Below are 16,853 nucleotides of genomic sequence, written 5' to 3'. Positions count from 1 at the left end.
AACCTTGTATGCCTAAAAGCTTGTCAGTCTTTTCCAATTACACTAGCTTGCTGCAAGAAAGAGACAGCATTTCTGCCAACAGATGTCCTGTCTTCTTTGTGCAGTGACAGAAAAACAGAAAAGAGATCTGCAGTACCACTGCAGTTTGCAACAGTGTATGTCTTGTACCTCTGAGGCTTCTAAAGCCAAAAGGCATCATCATGGCATCATTCTACCTCAAGATTTTTAAATTATTCACCAGTAACAACTGTTCTAGCTGTGTCTGAAGGCAACGTTTGATGCAAGGGATCCATACTGTAAAGAGTCACACGCTGGTTCAATTTTTCTGTCCAAAAAATCACAATAAAAAATCACATTTAACATTCCAATGCCAGTTACATTAAAATATAGTTTAAACAAAGAAACAAAAGTTTTTCTGTATTGTTTTTCTATATTCTTACCAATGACACTATAAACCAAGAAAGACTACTGAAAAGGCATATTTGTTTGGGTTTTTAAAATTTATTTCCTAAATAACCAATAGACTTCTGGAAAAAAATCTGCTCTGCAAATAGATACAACCTTAAAAAATGGGACAGGATAAAGAAAAGCCTTCTTTCTTTTTAAAACAGGAAAAACCATTTTTAAGTGCCTTCTACTCTAAATCAAAACAAAACCAAGAACTGTGCAGACTTCCATAATCACTGTAGTATAAAAACTAAGATCTATTGAATATTTTTAAAGGACAGTGTTCCTCTGAAAAGCTGTAACTAATTCATTTGACAGTCCAGCTGAGATACATTTACATCCCTATCTACTAAAACCTGTGCTAAATGAAACAGGGTGAGGTTTTTGCAGCTGAAGACAAGTGCTTGGAACACTCAAATAATAACAAATGGAAATAAACAATTTCCTTTATCTTTACAGTAAAAAATGTTATATGTGCTCAAAATTGTATTCAGATTGTTACTTAAATCACTGCATCTAATTTGCATATACTTGTAACACTTTTTTATGCTTCAGTCTAGCATTTAGCATACTGAATCTCATTAAATATATCAAAGATGCCTTTTTAGTTAGCACAGTCAAAAGCAAACGTACACCTGCAATGCATTTTTTAAGCACTAGTAATTTAAGAAACATTAAGTGCCATAAAAATCGGTACCATCTTAATACACTAGACACAACAGAAACCATTAGAAGAAACACTTACAATGACACTATCCAACCAGTTAGATTTGCATACACCTTACAAATATTTCACTCAAAGGAAAATACCTATAAAGCAAATGGAAGCTTCCTAAATTAAGTTTGGGCTTTTTTTCTAATTACCTCTCACAGAGCCCCCTGAAAATCTCTCTCGCAACAACTCAAGATGGATCAGATGCTGAAAGCTGCTACTTCTGCAGCATTTTAAAAAAATACTCTGCCTGGCATGCTTCAGAGTCTACTGGTCACACATTTCGTATCACAAAATGCAGTATTTTCACCCCTTGGCACAGAATAAATGGGGATATGCTTGTTTTAATTGTGATTCTCTTTATAGCTACCAAAAAAAAAAAAAAAAAAAAAAAAAAAGAGGGAGAGGCTGTTGTAAACTCTATGAAGCAATTGTAGAAACACAAGTGTGGCCCACACTACAACACTTTTAATTCTAAATTATTGTTCAACACAATGAGTCATTCAAATCCAGCACTGTAATATGCATGCCAGTAATTCAGTCCTGGGGATTCCTCATCCTTGTTTGTTCTGATAGGCTACAGGCATGTTGTTAGAATCACGAAAATACACCAAAAAGATTTCAGTGAATCTCTTCAGTAGTCATAAAAAGATTGCAAAAATACATCACAAGCATTCACTTTCTTGACTCACTTAAAAATAGTCTCACATTCTTGCCAGAAGCATAGTGCTGCCACATTACCTCTTCTTTTAGATTTTCACTTTTAAAATGAAATACAATGTAACTCTGCCAACAGCATACTGTTAATTACACCCCAAATGGAAAGCATTTCACTTCTATGTTGTCACTCTTCCATTCTGTTCATTTCAGCATTTTATACTCAATAATTGAACCCATACTAATGTTGAAGTAGCACTGTATGACTGAAAAGCAATAAGCTTCACTTGGCACCCTAGCTTTATCCCAGAGAAAAATGCAGGTATAAATCACCATTTATAAATCAACTATTAAATAGGTATAAATCACCCTTTCTGGGAACAAGACAACACAATATGCTTCTAGAACTGGTCAGTGAATCAAACAGACTCTCATGAGTTTTAAGTCAATGACAATCTAAGGGCCCACTCTGTGCAACAAATGTGGCTTCAACCAGACACACATACTAGGATGTGCTTGCAAAAGCTGCATTTTCCATTATGAATGGTGGTACACAGTAGAGACAACATTGTTTTTGGCTTGCTTTTTATCAGGAGAATAGGAAAACAAAACATTTCCTTCTTCTTATGCAAATACTAGCAGTAAGAACTGCTGTTCAGTATTTTCTTTCAAGAATCTTTCAGCAGACAGATTTAGGAGAAAAGGTGTTTCCTAATGAAAAAAATCTCACTGTCCATTCAACTAGATATCTTTAACATTCCTATCCAAATCAGAAGGATTCTCCTATAAAAGGATTAAATTCAGTAAGCCTGGTGAAGAGTGTTGTGTAACACATCATTTCATAAGAATGAACCTTTACTTCCAGTGATGGTCAAACAGCCATGACAGTAGGAGAATCTGATAGCCTCATCACAGAAAGCTAGTTCCACTAAAGCCACTTCTCTTCTCCTTCAGTCATAGCCCACCATGTCAGTTTTGTTTTACAGAGACATAAATTGTCAGTCTCTACTCTGGTCATTGACACAATTCCTGCTATCAGGAGGATTACTTACAGGAACACAACCCTTTATTAATGACAAGCTTGACCCAAACAACAACAAAAACAAAAAGATTTAAAGAGAAATACTTCATTTTTTGTATCTCTCTCTCTCATGCCAATCACTGTTAGCTGAAAGGATGTGCAAACAGCACAGCTAAATCCACCCAGCAATGATGCAGTGACCCAGAAAGAGACTCCAATGGCCAACTAAGTAAATAAAGCAAAATTAGCCAAACCCAAAGAGCAGCATGCACATGAGCATCTTCTCCACTTAAATGGGCACATACTGAAACCTAGTCTGGTATTTCCAAGTTCTGCAATAAGACTTCACATTCCTGTAAACAGCACTTCCTGTATTGCTCCCAAAACATACATTACACAAAAGAAGAAAAACAAGTGCCCAGGTTCACAGAAAAGTCAGATAACAAAACACGGAGAAATTAAAAGTGATTATTGTGTCACGTGCTTAAAATATAAAATGCAATTTGTAATTGAAAATTAAACCGACAACTAGATATCATTCAAACCAAAATGCTGGATTCAAACATCACTCTTCCCTCTGGGAAAATGTGACTGTAATTCTTTTTGAATGAACCTGACAAATACATACACGAATCTGTCTTTCATCTATACATATAGATGTAGTCTATACATATAGATGTAGTCTATATGATTTACCATATACACCCGCACACCTCCACACACACAAAGCATGTGGAAGCAATTATTTCAGACTATTAGTTGCTCCCTTTTTTCCTTAAAAGAGGATTGTCATTAATGTTACACAAGCACCAAAACTCCCTTCTGACACTTTTCTGTCCAAAGGGCAACGTATATTCCCAGAGTCCACCCAATAAATAGCATGAGACAAGAAAAAACACATTGTATTTTTGGTTTTCATTTCAGTACTTAAAATGTCATTCCACCCACCAACCTAACAGCAAATCTTCGATTTGGACAGATTCTTCTCAAAGAGCACATCCAAACACATCCTAACTAAAAATGAGACACAAACTAGGCCCTCCCTGTTGTCTAAGATACTTGGCATGCTACAAGGCATCACCTGCACTTTCACAGAGAAAGAGATGGGTGCCAGAAGATGACAAAGCACAGCTGAAATATCAGTTTATACCAACAGATTTATGCCTTTCGGAAAACACAAATAGGAAAGTTTTTGTATCATTGTACTCAGGACAACGCCTTGCACAGTGAAGTTACAGCATTTTACTGCAAGGCACCTCAGCATTTCTCTGAGAAGTCACACTTGGCCTTTTTTCTAACAAAGTGAGGAGTTTTTCCAGACACAACAGCCATCTCCTGTCACAGGTTGTTCCAGTTTGCAGCTTCTGAAACTCTGGCAGACTTCAACCAAGCTTCCCCCCATTCCCTTGCCTTTCCATTAGTCTTCCAGGTCAGACTTTACTATCACGTGAAAGCAGTAGGCTATCACAACTTTTAACTTCCATTAACATGCATTTATTGCATTTGCCTGGAAAGTGGCAGGTGCTGGGGAACGAAGGAGAAAGTAGGCCAAACCAAACCCAGACACATTTCCAGAGAACCTCCCACCATCAGTCTCACATGCTGGAATATACCAGAAAAATTCCAATCGACCCAAATCACATTTGGATTAGTCTTGAGCCTCCTTCATACCACTCTGTCAAATTTCAAGCAGAAATACTAAAAAAACCCCATAGCTATCGTTTTCTTTAGAGCGTAACACACGTTTTGCTTACCTCACTGTTGTGGCCCCTCAAATTGAAGTTGATTCTCTGAGGGGTGTTCCGGTCCCTCCTGCAATGGCTGGAAGTAAAAGTGACGCCTACAACTCCTCTGCCATTGCCTGTTGCCAACCAGCCTTCCTCATAGTACCGCCTCCGGCACACTGGTTTCTCCTTCTCACTTTTGGGGACTCTGCCTTTCCAGGAGAGGCAGAGGATGTTGGAATCGCTGCAAAGAACAGGCCCATGTTCCACTGCTGCATACATGCTTTTTAAATATTTTATTTTTTGACATAAGAAAGTAATATGTCTAGTGCACAAAAGTTAAACCAATTTTTTTTTTTTTTTTTTATTATTGGTAAGACTGACCTGGGATAGATCATTGAAAGGGAGGAGGATGGGGTCAGTGTTTATAAATATCCACCAAATGCATAGTGAAAAATTCCTCTATAAAAGATGATGGCAGTTGGCTAAGAAAAAGTAACACTTAAAAAAAAAATTTGGGTTCATTTTTGTTTTGAGTCTGTAGAGTGGGGGTGCACTTATCCTTTGGAGAAACAGCTACTTCATAAGAGGCGCTCAAGAAATGGTTAAGTCAACTTTTTGCTCAACTTGATATAATCTTTATACAGCCTGAGATTCCAGTTTAGCGTAATGCAATTCCAGAGACAAAGAGTTGCAAATGTGTAGGTTTCAAGTAACTTAAGGCTTTTAAAATTTCCTCCAGTCAGATTTTCTTCAAAAGTTCAGTTGCAGAAATTTAAACACACGCACATACATATATATGTATATATATGACATTCCTCTTTTCCAAGCTGCCCTCTGGCATGTCTTTTCCATCTGATGTATTTCTGCTGCTAAAGCTGAAAGAGATTGCATAAAGGGAAAAAAAGGCACACAAACCGTGTGAAACAACAGACCCGACCTTGTGCAGGCACTGGTGTGCCAGGCCAGTTGGGAAATCCCTCTTGGTACTGAACCGCTCGTTGGACTCAAAAGTTTTTGCAATCCAAAGCCAATCCAATTTTCATCGCAGCACTTTTTTTTCCACCAGAGACCCAACACAGCCTGAACTGTTTATCACGCTATCTTGCCTGCTTTCCCACTTTTTGCTGCCACACACGAATGAAAAAGAACCCCCTCTTCATTTATAGCAGAATCAAAAAAGCTCTAAAGCTTTTAGCTTTCAAAGTAGATAAGTTTGCCTCAGGTGAACCATGAAGTTCTCTCTCCTGTGAAACAGGCTAAAATGTCAAGCTGTTTTTCCTTTACTTTTCCCTTTTTTTCTGCTACAAGGAATCACAGACTTCTCATTCTACCATAAAAAACAAATGCCAGAATTAAAGCACATCAAGTAAGCACTCTTTCAAAATCTTCTAAAATTCAAGGAAGGAAGAAATATAATCATCTAAAAAAGAAAGAGAAGCAGCATTAAAAATCTGACTTCCTGGGTTCACTATTTCTCTAGGTATTTTCCTTGCTTGTTTGATCGGATCTTTCCTTCTTGATGCTTGTCTACAGCACAGATTCATAGTTCCAGACACAACATTTGCAGCTGTACAAGAAGGAAACATATGAAGTATTCCAATTGTTTTATTTGAGTAACATTTATGAGCTCAATTCGCTAGTATTTATATCACACTAAGTGGAAAGAGGAAAAAGGAGAGGGAGAAAGAATATGTAAGTTTGATGACCTGGTTAACTCAAGAAGGACGGTGAGGCTTGCTCAGTTCAATGCCCAGACTTGTCCCATAGTTTCTCAATTTATTTACTTCCAGTCATCATTACTCAGCAGAAGGTCACGATTTATTCGTCCATTCACAATCTACTGACCCCAAAGCAAAATATGCTGAAGACCATACATTATTCCTCTGCTGGAACTAAACCAGTTTCCTCTGCCCTCTTGATTCTTCTGTTTCCCTCACAGCTATTGATTCAGATTGTGGAGGTATTTATTAGGCTTTTTCTGCGCAGAGAGTGTTTTTTCTTTCTTTTCTTGCAAACTTTTTTCACCCGTGAAGACCATGTGGAAAGCTGAACATTACTGGCAAGTATCTCTCCATGGATTACTGATTCCTGTGCTGCGAAGGTGCTCCATCTGGTTCTCAAATTAATTTTCATCAATTGCAAAGCTCTCAGGAATATGCCAGAGCAAGTCTACGTGATGACAAAACCATGTGCGTTTTCATGTACGTGCAGTGCACACACCCATCTGGTACTCAGAGCTGCATCTGCCTTTTCAGATTAGGCGTGGTAATCTTGCAGGACGTCTGTTACTCAAAACTTGAAATCCCTGGATTCTCCCAACTCTGCAAGGCAAAGCACACACATAAAAAAGAAAAAAGTAAATAAAATAAGTCACGAGACAAGTAAAGATACTGGTACTACTGTTACAGTAATCAAAGTATTATGGTTACGGATTTCATATCAGACTCTCATATCATAAAGTATATTATATACAGATAAAAACGTTCAGACATACACATTTGATACATTTGTATTTGATATACACACAAAGATGAACTACAAAATTTTCTTTTTCACTTCCAAAACTCTCAAAACTCTTCACAAGAGACATGTACAACTAATGAAATGTATCTGGGAAGGATACTTTAAGGGGGGAAAGAAGGGGGAAGAGCTTTGTCCTGGTCACAGTGTCTCGAGCAAAGTCTTACAGTTTATTTCAGAACTTTGAAGCAAGGATGGGAAAGGGAGATGTTAGTGATAGAGCAGGCACTGGGTCAGACCCTGAGGCACACAAACAGAATCACAGAATGGCTGACCTGGAAGGGACCTCTGGACATCATTTCATCCAACCACTGTGTCCCAGCAGATCACCTGGAGTCAGTTGCCCAGGACTGTATCCAGGTGGCTTCTGAATATCCTCCAAGGATGAAAACCCTACGAACTCTCTGGGCAGCCTGTGCCAGTGCCCAGTCATCCTCACAGTGAAGTGTTTCCTGATGTTTAGAGGGAACCATCTGTGTTTCAGTTTGTGCTCATTGCCTCTGGTTCTGTCACTGGATACCACCATTAAGAGCTTGTCTCTCTCAATTAATTCCTTCCCATCAACTGTACACAAAGGAAAGATCTCCCTAAGCTTTTTCTTCTCCAGGCTGAAGTTTCAGTTCTTAGACTTTCCTCATAGAAATGATGCTCCAAACCATGAAAATACAGCACTGAACTTATCAGTCTCAAAGAGACTGCGAAGATTCCTCTAGGGCTTAAACTACTGCTTTAAAGAGATCTAAGGTACTTCAAAATTAAAGCTTAAAAGTCTGAATCAATACAGATGAATTTAAAAACTATTCAAATCCTGCTTAAATCTCCCTTTGAAAAAGGGTAGAAAAATTCCCCAAAGCCAGTTTTACACAAAAGAGTGTAAATAAAGCACAAAAGACCAAGTGAAAGGCGATTCAGGGTATTCCAGAAGTTGTATCCGAAGTGCACACACAGTTATTGCATCCGAAGTGCACACACAGATGCAGTTATTGCATCTACACAGTTACTGCTAAAGAGAGCTCATTTAAATTCAGAGCTGCATTCTTAAGTCAGCAGAGCTGTAAAAATGGTCTTGTCTTCATTACATAAAGCACTATACTAACCTCATGTTTCCTGCAATTAACCACTTTTTTCATTCTAGCATAGATGTATTAATTAATTTTGTTTTTTTAAAAAGAGAATAGATAAGAAAACAAATTTATAGACACAAAGGGAAAGTTGTAAAGCAGTTTACAACACTACAGTTGGCTGACTTATCAGAAACACTGTGAGATTTGGTGAGTCACTGCCAGACCTCTTCAGCACTACAACTTTAAAAAATAATGGCTGCTATTAATTTCTTTTTCATCATGGCAACATGATGATATGAGAAATGTCACCCTTCCAAATTTCTGATGCTTATCAATTACAGTCCAAACAAAGTTCATACATAGGAAAACGCAAAAAAAACTTTCAGACTACAATGGTTTGTAGACAAACTTCTGCATTTATCCCACCAGCAAACTTGATCCTCTGAAGGACCAGTGCCATTTTTTTCATACTCACTGGAATCATCCTAATAGACATCTGCATCCAAGAGTTGACACCCTACATTAGCAGCATGAGTATTTTGATGCAAACCTTTACTAATCCTACAGAGAAATTAAAAAAAAAAATGTTTACTGAAAAAACAAAGTCTATGAAATATGAGAGCAGAGTGAGGTAAGCACTAAACAGAACTGTTTGTACTGTACAAGAATCATGACTTTACAAGTGGATTTTAAAATACAGGTAACTATAGATACGTGGTTTTGCATAAAATCTGTATGCAATTTCTGTCCTTATTCACTGCATGTAAGATTAACAAGTTTGAGAAATAATTCATCTGCATCTTGGTCAATTACCTTCTCTCATCCCATTTACCATCATGTTCAAGTTTAGACAGACCAAAGGCTTCTCCTCTCAAAAATACCCTAACTGCATTAGAAATGATAGACAGGGAGAGATGAAAATCTAAAATAACTACAAAACTAATAAAATCAGCCATTATTCAAATGCATTATTCAAATACTTTCTCAATACAATACAACCTATGAGAATATTTTATCTTTAAATTTCAAAGGATCCAAACTACCTTTATGCTATATTCAGAGACGAGAAAAAAAAAAAAGTTTTAAAACTGTAGCATCAAGCACTCAAAATACAGGCTGAATTAAGAATACAAATATTATATATAAACTCTCTCCATTCCCTTCTTCTTCATTTCCATTCACTCTGTATTTCCTAAGAAATAACCTAACTAAAAGATACAAGTGCTAGTCTTCCCTATAGCAAATCAGTAATTTAGACACTCCCCTTCTGCCACCATTACAGCAGTCTCACAGTTCTGCTCATTTTCATATACTGAAACCAAGTTTTTTGTCTTGTTTTTCCCCACCACAGAACACCAGGGTAATGGCTTCCACCTCTGTTGTGAAGTGTGTAATAGCAGAGCATAAAAAGCAGGATAGCTGGGTGTTACCTGCACAATCCTACCACAAAGCCAGTTTGGGCTCACCACATAAAGAGAACTTGGCCTTCCAGATAGAACTCATTCAAACTAAATTTTTAACTGAAGATCTTTTAAAATCAAACGTTACACACCTTTCCTTCCACAGCAATTCAAGGACTAATCACAAAAGTACACCACAATCTGATTTTGCTGGTAAATTATTTCTAACGCTACTAGGACAATAAATATCAACAAATTGCCTACTTTTTGCTCTCACTCAAAAGGTAGTTGAAAATATGTTGTCGCTGGATTTTCCCTTTAACAAAAGGAGATGCTACTTGAACTCTAATACTGTTGAGTCTAAGTCCAGTGATGTAAAACTTTTAAGTACAGTCACCTAATGAGACAAAAACATATTAGACCTGTGACACACGAAAGCAAGAGCCATGACTATTTTATTTCACTTCATTTTGAAAGCATAGCTCTTCTCAAATGCAAAACCCAGCAGCAAGCTATCTTTCTGCAAGACAGAAAATTTAGGTACTAATTTTAAAAAATGAGCTTATAAACAGTAGCTCTCCTACTGTAGTGTCAATATTTAACTCATCCTTTTTATCTTCTAACTGTTTCTATTAATTTACATAAAGTGTGTTAAGCCACAGCTGGACAACCAGAAAAATATTTGTTTGTTCTCATGCATCTTTCATTGAAGTGTCTCTTTTGTTGACAGAAAGAAGCCATGCTCAGCCAAATGCACCGATACTGCAGCAAGCTCTTCAGTATTCCATGTTTATTCAAACCCCTACCCTTCAAGGCTCCAGAGTAGAAAATCTGAAGGTGAGGATAAAAGGGGACTGGGAAAGGAAGGGAAGGGAAACAAAGAAGGAAAACTGAAGTGAGTACACACTATTTCTGAATTATTATCTCCAAGAAACCAAAAATAAGGACTCACAGCCTGCTTTTAGAAGATTCTGACTGCCCAAACATCTTAAGGAAAGAAACAGAAGATAAAGAGTCTTTGAAAAGATTTCAGGATTTTCCAGCCTAACCAGATTTCTTACCTGCCAAACCTGCATAAGGTCAAAGGAAACTGTAGTTTTCCCTCCCTTTACAGTCAAAGAAGGAAAAAATGTACACCAGTGTCCATGAGGACAGCAAGGTATTTCAAAAGTGCCAGCCACAACTGGTTTGGCACAAGCTGATAGCAGATGATCCCACCAGCTATCAAATGGGGACTGTGGGACCAACCTCCAAGGTTACTGCTGAACACTACAATATAAAACTGGCACATCCTGTAATAGAGTTACTGTATTACAGGGTAAATACTACAGAGATAGAAGATGGTAAGATGATACAATTTGTTGTTTATTTAGCCCAACCTATAAATTAACAAAAATTATTAAACAATCCTATCAAAAAAGGGAAAGAAAATTATGCAACAAAACTAACTATATTCTGAAAAAGCCTGAAGAAAAAATTAACTGACTTGGAGATAAAAGACTATTTTTCCATTAAAAATGGGCCAATTCCACAGGGAAAAAATTATTTTGACCTGAATAGGTACTGGTTTTCCTCTGCTTTCACTCGTATCTTCTATCTTTACTTCATTCACCTCCCATTGTGGCATAAGTTACTCAGGTTAACACCTTCCTTGCACATTACAGAGCAATACAAAATTGATTTGGAGGATGTGATTCTAAATAAATACCAATAAGCTAACTAGTGGTTATAAAATGCTCTCTCTTCTCTCACCCCAAGAAAGATGAAGGAAGAGTAGAGATGAAAAAGAAGTTAGAAGATGCTTGGTTTTTGTTGTGGTTGCTCTTAAATGGCTTTCTTTTCACAGTATTTGTCCTTGTCTAAGTCTAGAAGCTCTTCTCCTACTTCAAGACAGCCTGGGCAAGACAGTCAGTCACATTAATGACAGATGCAGAAAAATCTGGAGCTCCAGCATAGCTGCCCCCAAACAGACCTGCAGCAAAGGTGTAATGCCAGGCACTGCAACGTGACACTGACAGCTGCCAGCCCATTAATACAGACACTGCAATGTTAGTTACATCTACCTATCTATCATTAAGCAGATAAAATTGCTGAAAATTTATGACTGAAAATTTATTTCTTGGCATATTGAGGGAAGTGAAACTTCTATTAGAGGCTGTTCAACAGATATTCATTGTGAATATTGACAAAATTTATTTCACTGCAATACTCTGACAAACTCACTACCATCTCCTCCTCAAATTACACTCTCAGAGAAGTGAAAATAAAAAATAGAAGTAGCTGAATGAGTTTCCTGGGTTCCTATAATAGTAGAGAAGGCAATATATCTACGTTGCATACTTTTTCTTAATGCAAGATCTTTTTCATTATAGCTCTTACACAAAAAATAAGAGAAATATCTGTATTATTTTTAGAACTATTATATGTATTGCACTTTCAATTTTTGATGCTACACCAACAGACTAAACAGGAGCTAAATTTAAAAACAGTCAGAAACAATACTCAAGGAACAAATTTTGAAGTATCTTTAGGAAAATATTTTTCAAGAAAAACACCTAGGGTTTTAAAGCAAACTGTTAGAAGATACTAATTGTGAGTCGCCAAATTCATACATGCTCTCCAAAAAGTGGAGGCCTGCAGACATGAAATACAGCAGGTTGCTAAAAATCCCATGTGTGCAGGAAGTGAGGTAAACAGTCATGCTGTTCACAGGGAAAAGAACTCGGAAAAAAGTACTGCAGAACCAACTCAGTCTCAAATCTAAGAGTACTTGAGATACCTGAAACTATCAGAACATGCAAGAGAGAATATCCACATTTTCTTGTTTGGTTTTTAAACATTTTCTTTAACAACTATATACTTTTGTTCAATAAATAATACATCCATTTGTGAAAGAACTGATGTTAGTCCCTTTAATCAGTTACTGGTCTAAAACACACTCTTGGGAAAATACGGTAGGGAAGCAAACCAGAAAAATAATTGAAGGTTAGACTTCTCAACACAAAGCATTCAGCTGTAAGTCACTGCTCCCACCACTCTAATCACTTCTTTCTCAACCCCCAGCATGACACACTATGCCACTCACTTAAGCCAGAACGACCATTCAAGGTGCTGCACTCTGAATATCTGAGAAAAGATCCAATAAAAGATTTTAGAACTTAAGATTCATAACTTGAACAATATATATCTGGTTTACTCGATTCAGGCACACACTCAACTTCCCTTGTGAGAAACCATATCCCTCCAGCCTCTCCTAACACAAAGCACCAGCCCTCTTTCAATCGTGCAGTTCAAGAAGCTGATCTTGCTGAAAACATACTTTCCAAAAACAGCAACTGATTTTAAGAGAGCATCCCACCCTGAACTCACCATGCACAAAGGAGTTGGGAATTGTGGCAATAAATTTCAATCAATTTGAGCTCTGCCCAAGAGTTTTTTGCTCTTTTAAGAAGAATCAATCTCTGACACAGGCCCGGGGCTGTCCCACATTCAGCTGCACTGGCAAACTGGAAAAGGTACAAAACAAGTGAGAAACAGAAGGCAGGAGTACCTGCAACTAGTATTGCCACCTGAAGGCTACTGATAACCAAGTTTGGCCACATAATATTTCTAACTCAGGGGTCTGTCCTTAAGAAGAAAGGGAAGCAAAGTTTTTCCTCTTAAGGATGAATTTAAGACAGCTTGGATATCCTGGAGCCAAAGCAACCCATCAGCCATGAAAACATGCCTCATTTTCAAACAGAAGTGAGCTGAAATACTCCAGATAGGTATTGAAAAACCTGTCTCAGAAAATAAAAATGCACAAGTAACACATACAGGCCTTTTAAAGAGTTGGGAGAGTCACACCACTGAAAAACACATCCAAATGCTATAGAGATTCAAAGAAATGTGAAGTGTGACCAAGAAATTCCTTATACTTAGAAGTGTCAATCTTCTTCCTCAAGAAAAGGCCACAACCCTCAGCCCCGAGAACCCTTAGACAATGTATACTTCACCAGGCACTTCCTCAAAAAGTGGCAACAGCTGTGTTTAATAACATTGAAAGACCTTCATGGGAGGGAGCCTCAGCTCTCACCATCTCCTTTCCATGGAACTGACTGCGCTGACCTTGCCTGTAATTACAGAGCAATTGCTTTCCCGTAGGAACATTCTGCAGCCTGCAAACATCCCTCGAGTCTGCAGCAGTTCTAGCTAGTTCCTAATTATCTCCAATATCTGCCCACAGGCTCTTTCATACTTTCTTATGAACATATACTGAACTCTGGATTTTCTCCTCAAAAATCCCAAAACATCTTTGTATATGACACATGCACTTCCACACTGGAAACAAACAACAACATTTAAAAAAAAATTAAAGAAAAAAAAAAAAAGGGAGATGAAGGGAGAGAACATCAGATGTATCAGATGTCATCAGTTTCTAAAATTCAGAACAGCCTTATAAACAAGAATTGTTTCTTTTGGACAGCAAGACATATTTAAGTCAGAAACCTGATAACTGCTGAAAAGCAGTGCAAGTGCAGAGTGTTGCAGCAGAGAGGGAGCTCCTGGTGCTGCACAAGCTGCACCACAGGTGTGAGACATTGTGAGATACCTCTGTGTGTGTGTATATATGTATGTCTGTGTGTGTGTGTATACATTCATAAATACACAAAAGGCAGGAGTTGCATTTTTCAAACAACTTGGGTTTCTCAGTCTTTGGGTTTCTCAGGCTTTGGGGTGAAGAACTTAACTCTAGTCCTGGCTGTCCTACAAATGTGCTGTAACTCAGGATTTCGCTCTGTGTTTGAGGACCTGCACTCACCTCACAATTGCTGCTTAAAGGTCTAGATGCAGAGCAGGGATACTCTGCCCTTGCAACAGAGAGATGCAAAGCTTAAGAACAGCTTCATCTCCTCCCTCTACCTGTCCTCTTTTGCTCCCTGTTTTTTCCTCATAGTTCTGGAAGGTCACGTCAAGATCTCTGGGTTAAAGGAGGCATATAATATAATGGAAACACTAACTCAAGAAGTGGTTGCTTTAGAGGCAACTTCGATAATCAAGAATCACTGAAGAAGCCTTTGTAAAAGTCAGGAGCTTTAAATAAATGCTTGGAACAAAGCAAAGCCTTCTGTAAGTTGTTGTTTCACTACCAAGACTTAAGAGGGCACAAGATCAGCTGCATATACATGTGCCCTTTTAGGTGAATGATGTTTTTGATCTGCTTTGTATTAACATGCCAAGTGTTGACTGCTCACCTGTCCAGACAGGAGCAAGGAGGTCAGCAAGACACAGGTGTCCACCAGGCACAGTCATGTTCTGATGGCTGTGCTGAGGGCAGGAAGGCAGATCTGCACCTAGGAAAACTCACAGAGCAGTCTTGTGTCCAAGTAGTTTTACTTTATAGATGGCCTCACAATTCTGTCTTCATACTGGCCTAGCTCCTGCTACACACATGAAATATCTAGGTAGATATATTAAAATACAGAACTTTGAAGTGGGGATAAGAAACAGCAGTATGCTATTCCTCATGCATGACTGGGACACTGCAACCTTTCTATTAAGAAGTCCATAATAGCTAAAAATTCCCAGTTACAGAGGTATTCAGTGGGAGGATGTCTTCTATTTTCTTAAATATGAAAAATAAACGTGTTAAAAATGATCACAGATGAAAATAAATGAACAGAAAAAGGGTTGAAAAAAACTCTAGCAAAGTATATTCAAGGAGCAACATGAGTTATTTTAAGTAGGAATTCTGAATATTTAATTCAATGTCCTCTGTACAACTACCAGATAGTGGTTGCCTCTAACATGAACCTCTACAAAATTATGAAAATGCTCTTCCATTGAAGAAGTACTCACATTTCATCAAGAAAGTCAAGAATTGTAGTAAATTAGTGTGGGGTTTTTGGGGAAAAGTAATATTCTCGTTACTTGGTAGCTAGTGCTATAATTAATTTTATTCTGTTGTTTTTATCCCCAGGAAGTTATATAAATGAAGTAACTGTCAAACTACTTGGACCCGATTATTTCTCTTCCTCAACAGAAAACTCTAAATGCCTCTTTAAATGCACCTTTACCTAAGCTATACCCCAAAAGGTTTGTTTTTGTTTTTTTTTTAAACCTTAGATTCAGAATCTACAAAGCATGAGAATCAAAAGGGAAGATTCATCATCACAGTTAAATCTGTATCTCTTAGATAAACACTCACACAGAGCTAATACATTCCCATATGATTAAAGCTAAAGTTATGCATGACTAAACAAGGGAACAAATACTGGTGTGGTGATTTTTTTCCCTTTGGATTTTCTTCTTTCCCATTGCCAAGTTCTTTCCCATTACTGCCTTTCCCAAGGAACACAAGGATCTTCAGTGGAAGACAGTTACCTTCTCAAAATAGCCAGAGGAATGACTGATTCGGTTGAAGATTATCAACTTCATACATTTTGTACTTCATTTTGGAAACTCGGATTTGGGAAAGTAATATGATTGCATTTAGTAGATGATGTTCTACTTAGCAGACACCTTCTGATAAATCTGACAGATATAGGTCAGAGTCCTGCAATCACACTTCGCCTTTCCTAGACAGAAGTAATAATAAGACAAAAGCAATCTGAGGTCATAAGATAATTCTGATGTAAAATTTTATAGCTATCTTACATAGTTACTTTATTCCTTCTATGCATGAGACTACTATATATTTAGAAAGGTCTATTTTAGTACAATTTTTTATAGTTAAATAAGTACTTCATGAAGTACTTCCAGAGCTGTATGAAAACCCAGTATTTACTACGTTAAGAGTTTTGTGAAGGTGAAAAAGCAGAGCAATCAGAGATCCACTCTGATCATTCCCTCTGTAAAACTCAACATCTGTACTGAAGGTTCAACATCTGTATTAAAAAAGCCTGCTTGCAAATTGTGTAAGGAAAATTCTGCTGCTTCTTCTGGTAAGCAGCTTGGCAAGGTAACATCATAATCTTGTGGTGTCAGTCATCCCCTTGAGCTTACAAAGTCTATTAAAACAAATTACATGAAAACATCTTTTTCAGGATTTCAATTCAGTAGCTTAAGAGGATCAGGATATTCCAGTTCCTTCTTAGATTCAAGGAACATAAGACATTATAGTACTTCAGTGCCTAATGCTGCACTGACACCTTAATACATTCTCCATTAACTGTGTATTATTCACAGACCACATAATAACAGGTTACTATGAGGAAACTATATGCTTTGTTGTTAGCTCTATTAGCTAGATTACAACGAATTCAACAGTTCAGCATCTGCTGGAAACTGACATTACAATCAATCTGTATCAGATGGATGCACATG

The 16,853-nt window shown here is 37.5% G+C and overlaps 1 protein-coding gene across 4 annotated transcripts in view; it reads right to left on the bottom strand.

The window, feature by feature from the left end:
* Positions 1 to 16,853, bottom strand: part of TULP4 (TUB like protein 4) — a 149,274-nt gene that overhangs the window by 114,119 nt on the left and 18,302 nt on the right. For 2 of the 4 annotated variants that reach the window (XM_066315540.1, XM_066315539.1), the window contains exon 2: positions 4,592 to 6,885. In XM_066315540.1, the coding sequence (XP_066171637.1) occupies positions 4,592 to 4,843 (252 nt within the window). In that variant the 5' untranslated portion in view covers positions 4,844 to 6,885. Of the gene's footprint in view, positions 1 to 4,591; positions 6,886 to 7,359; positions 7,889 to 10,189; positions 10,484 to 16,853 lie in introns of those variants that run through there. The other 2 variants (XM_066315542.1, XM_066315541.1) reach the window with 2 other exon arrangements.

Source organism: Sylvia atricapilla, chromosome 3 (genome assembly GCF_009819655.1).
Source record: "Sylvia atricapilla isolate bSylAtr1 chromosome 3, bSylAtr1.pri, whole genome shotgun sequence".
Lineage (NCBI taxonomy): Eukaryota > Metazoa > Chordata > Aves > Passeriformes > Sylviidae > Sylvia > Sylvia atricapilla.
This window is presented reverse-complemented; position numbering and strand designations above follow the sequence as displayed.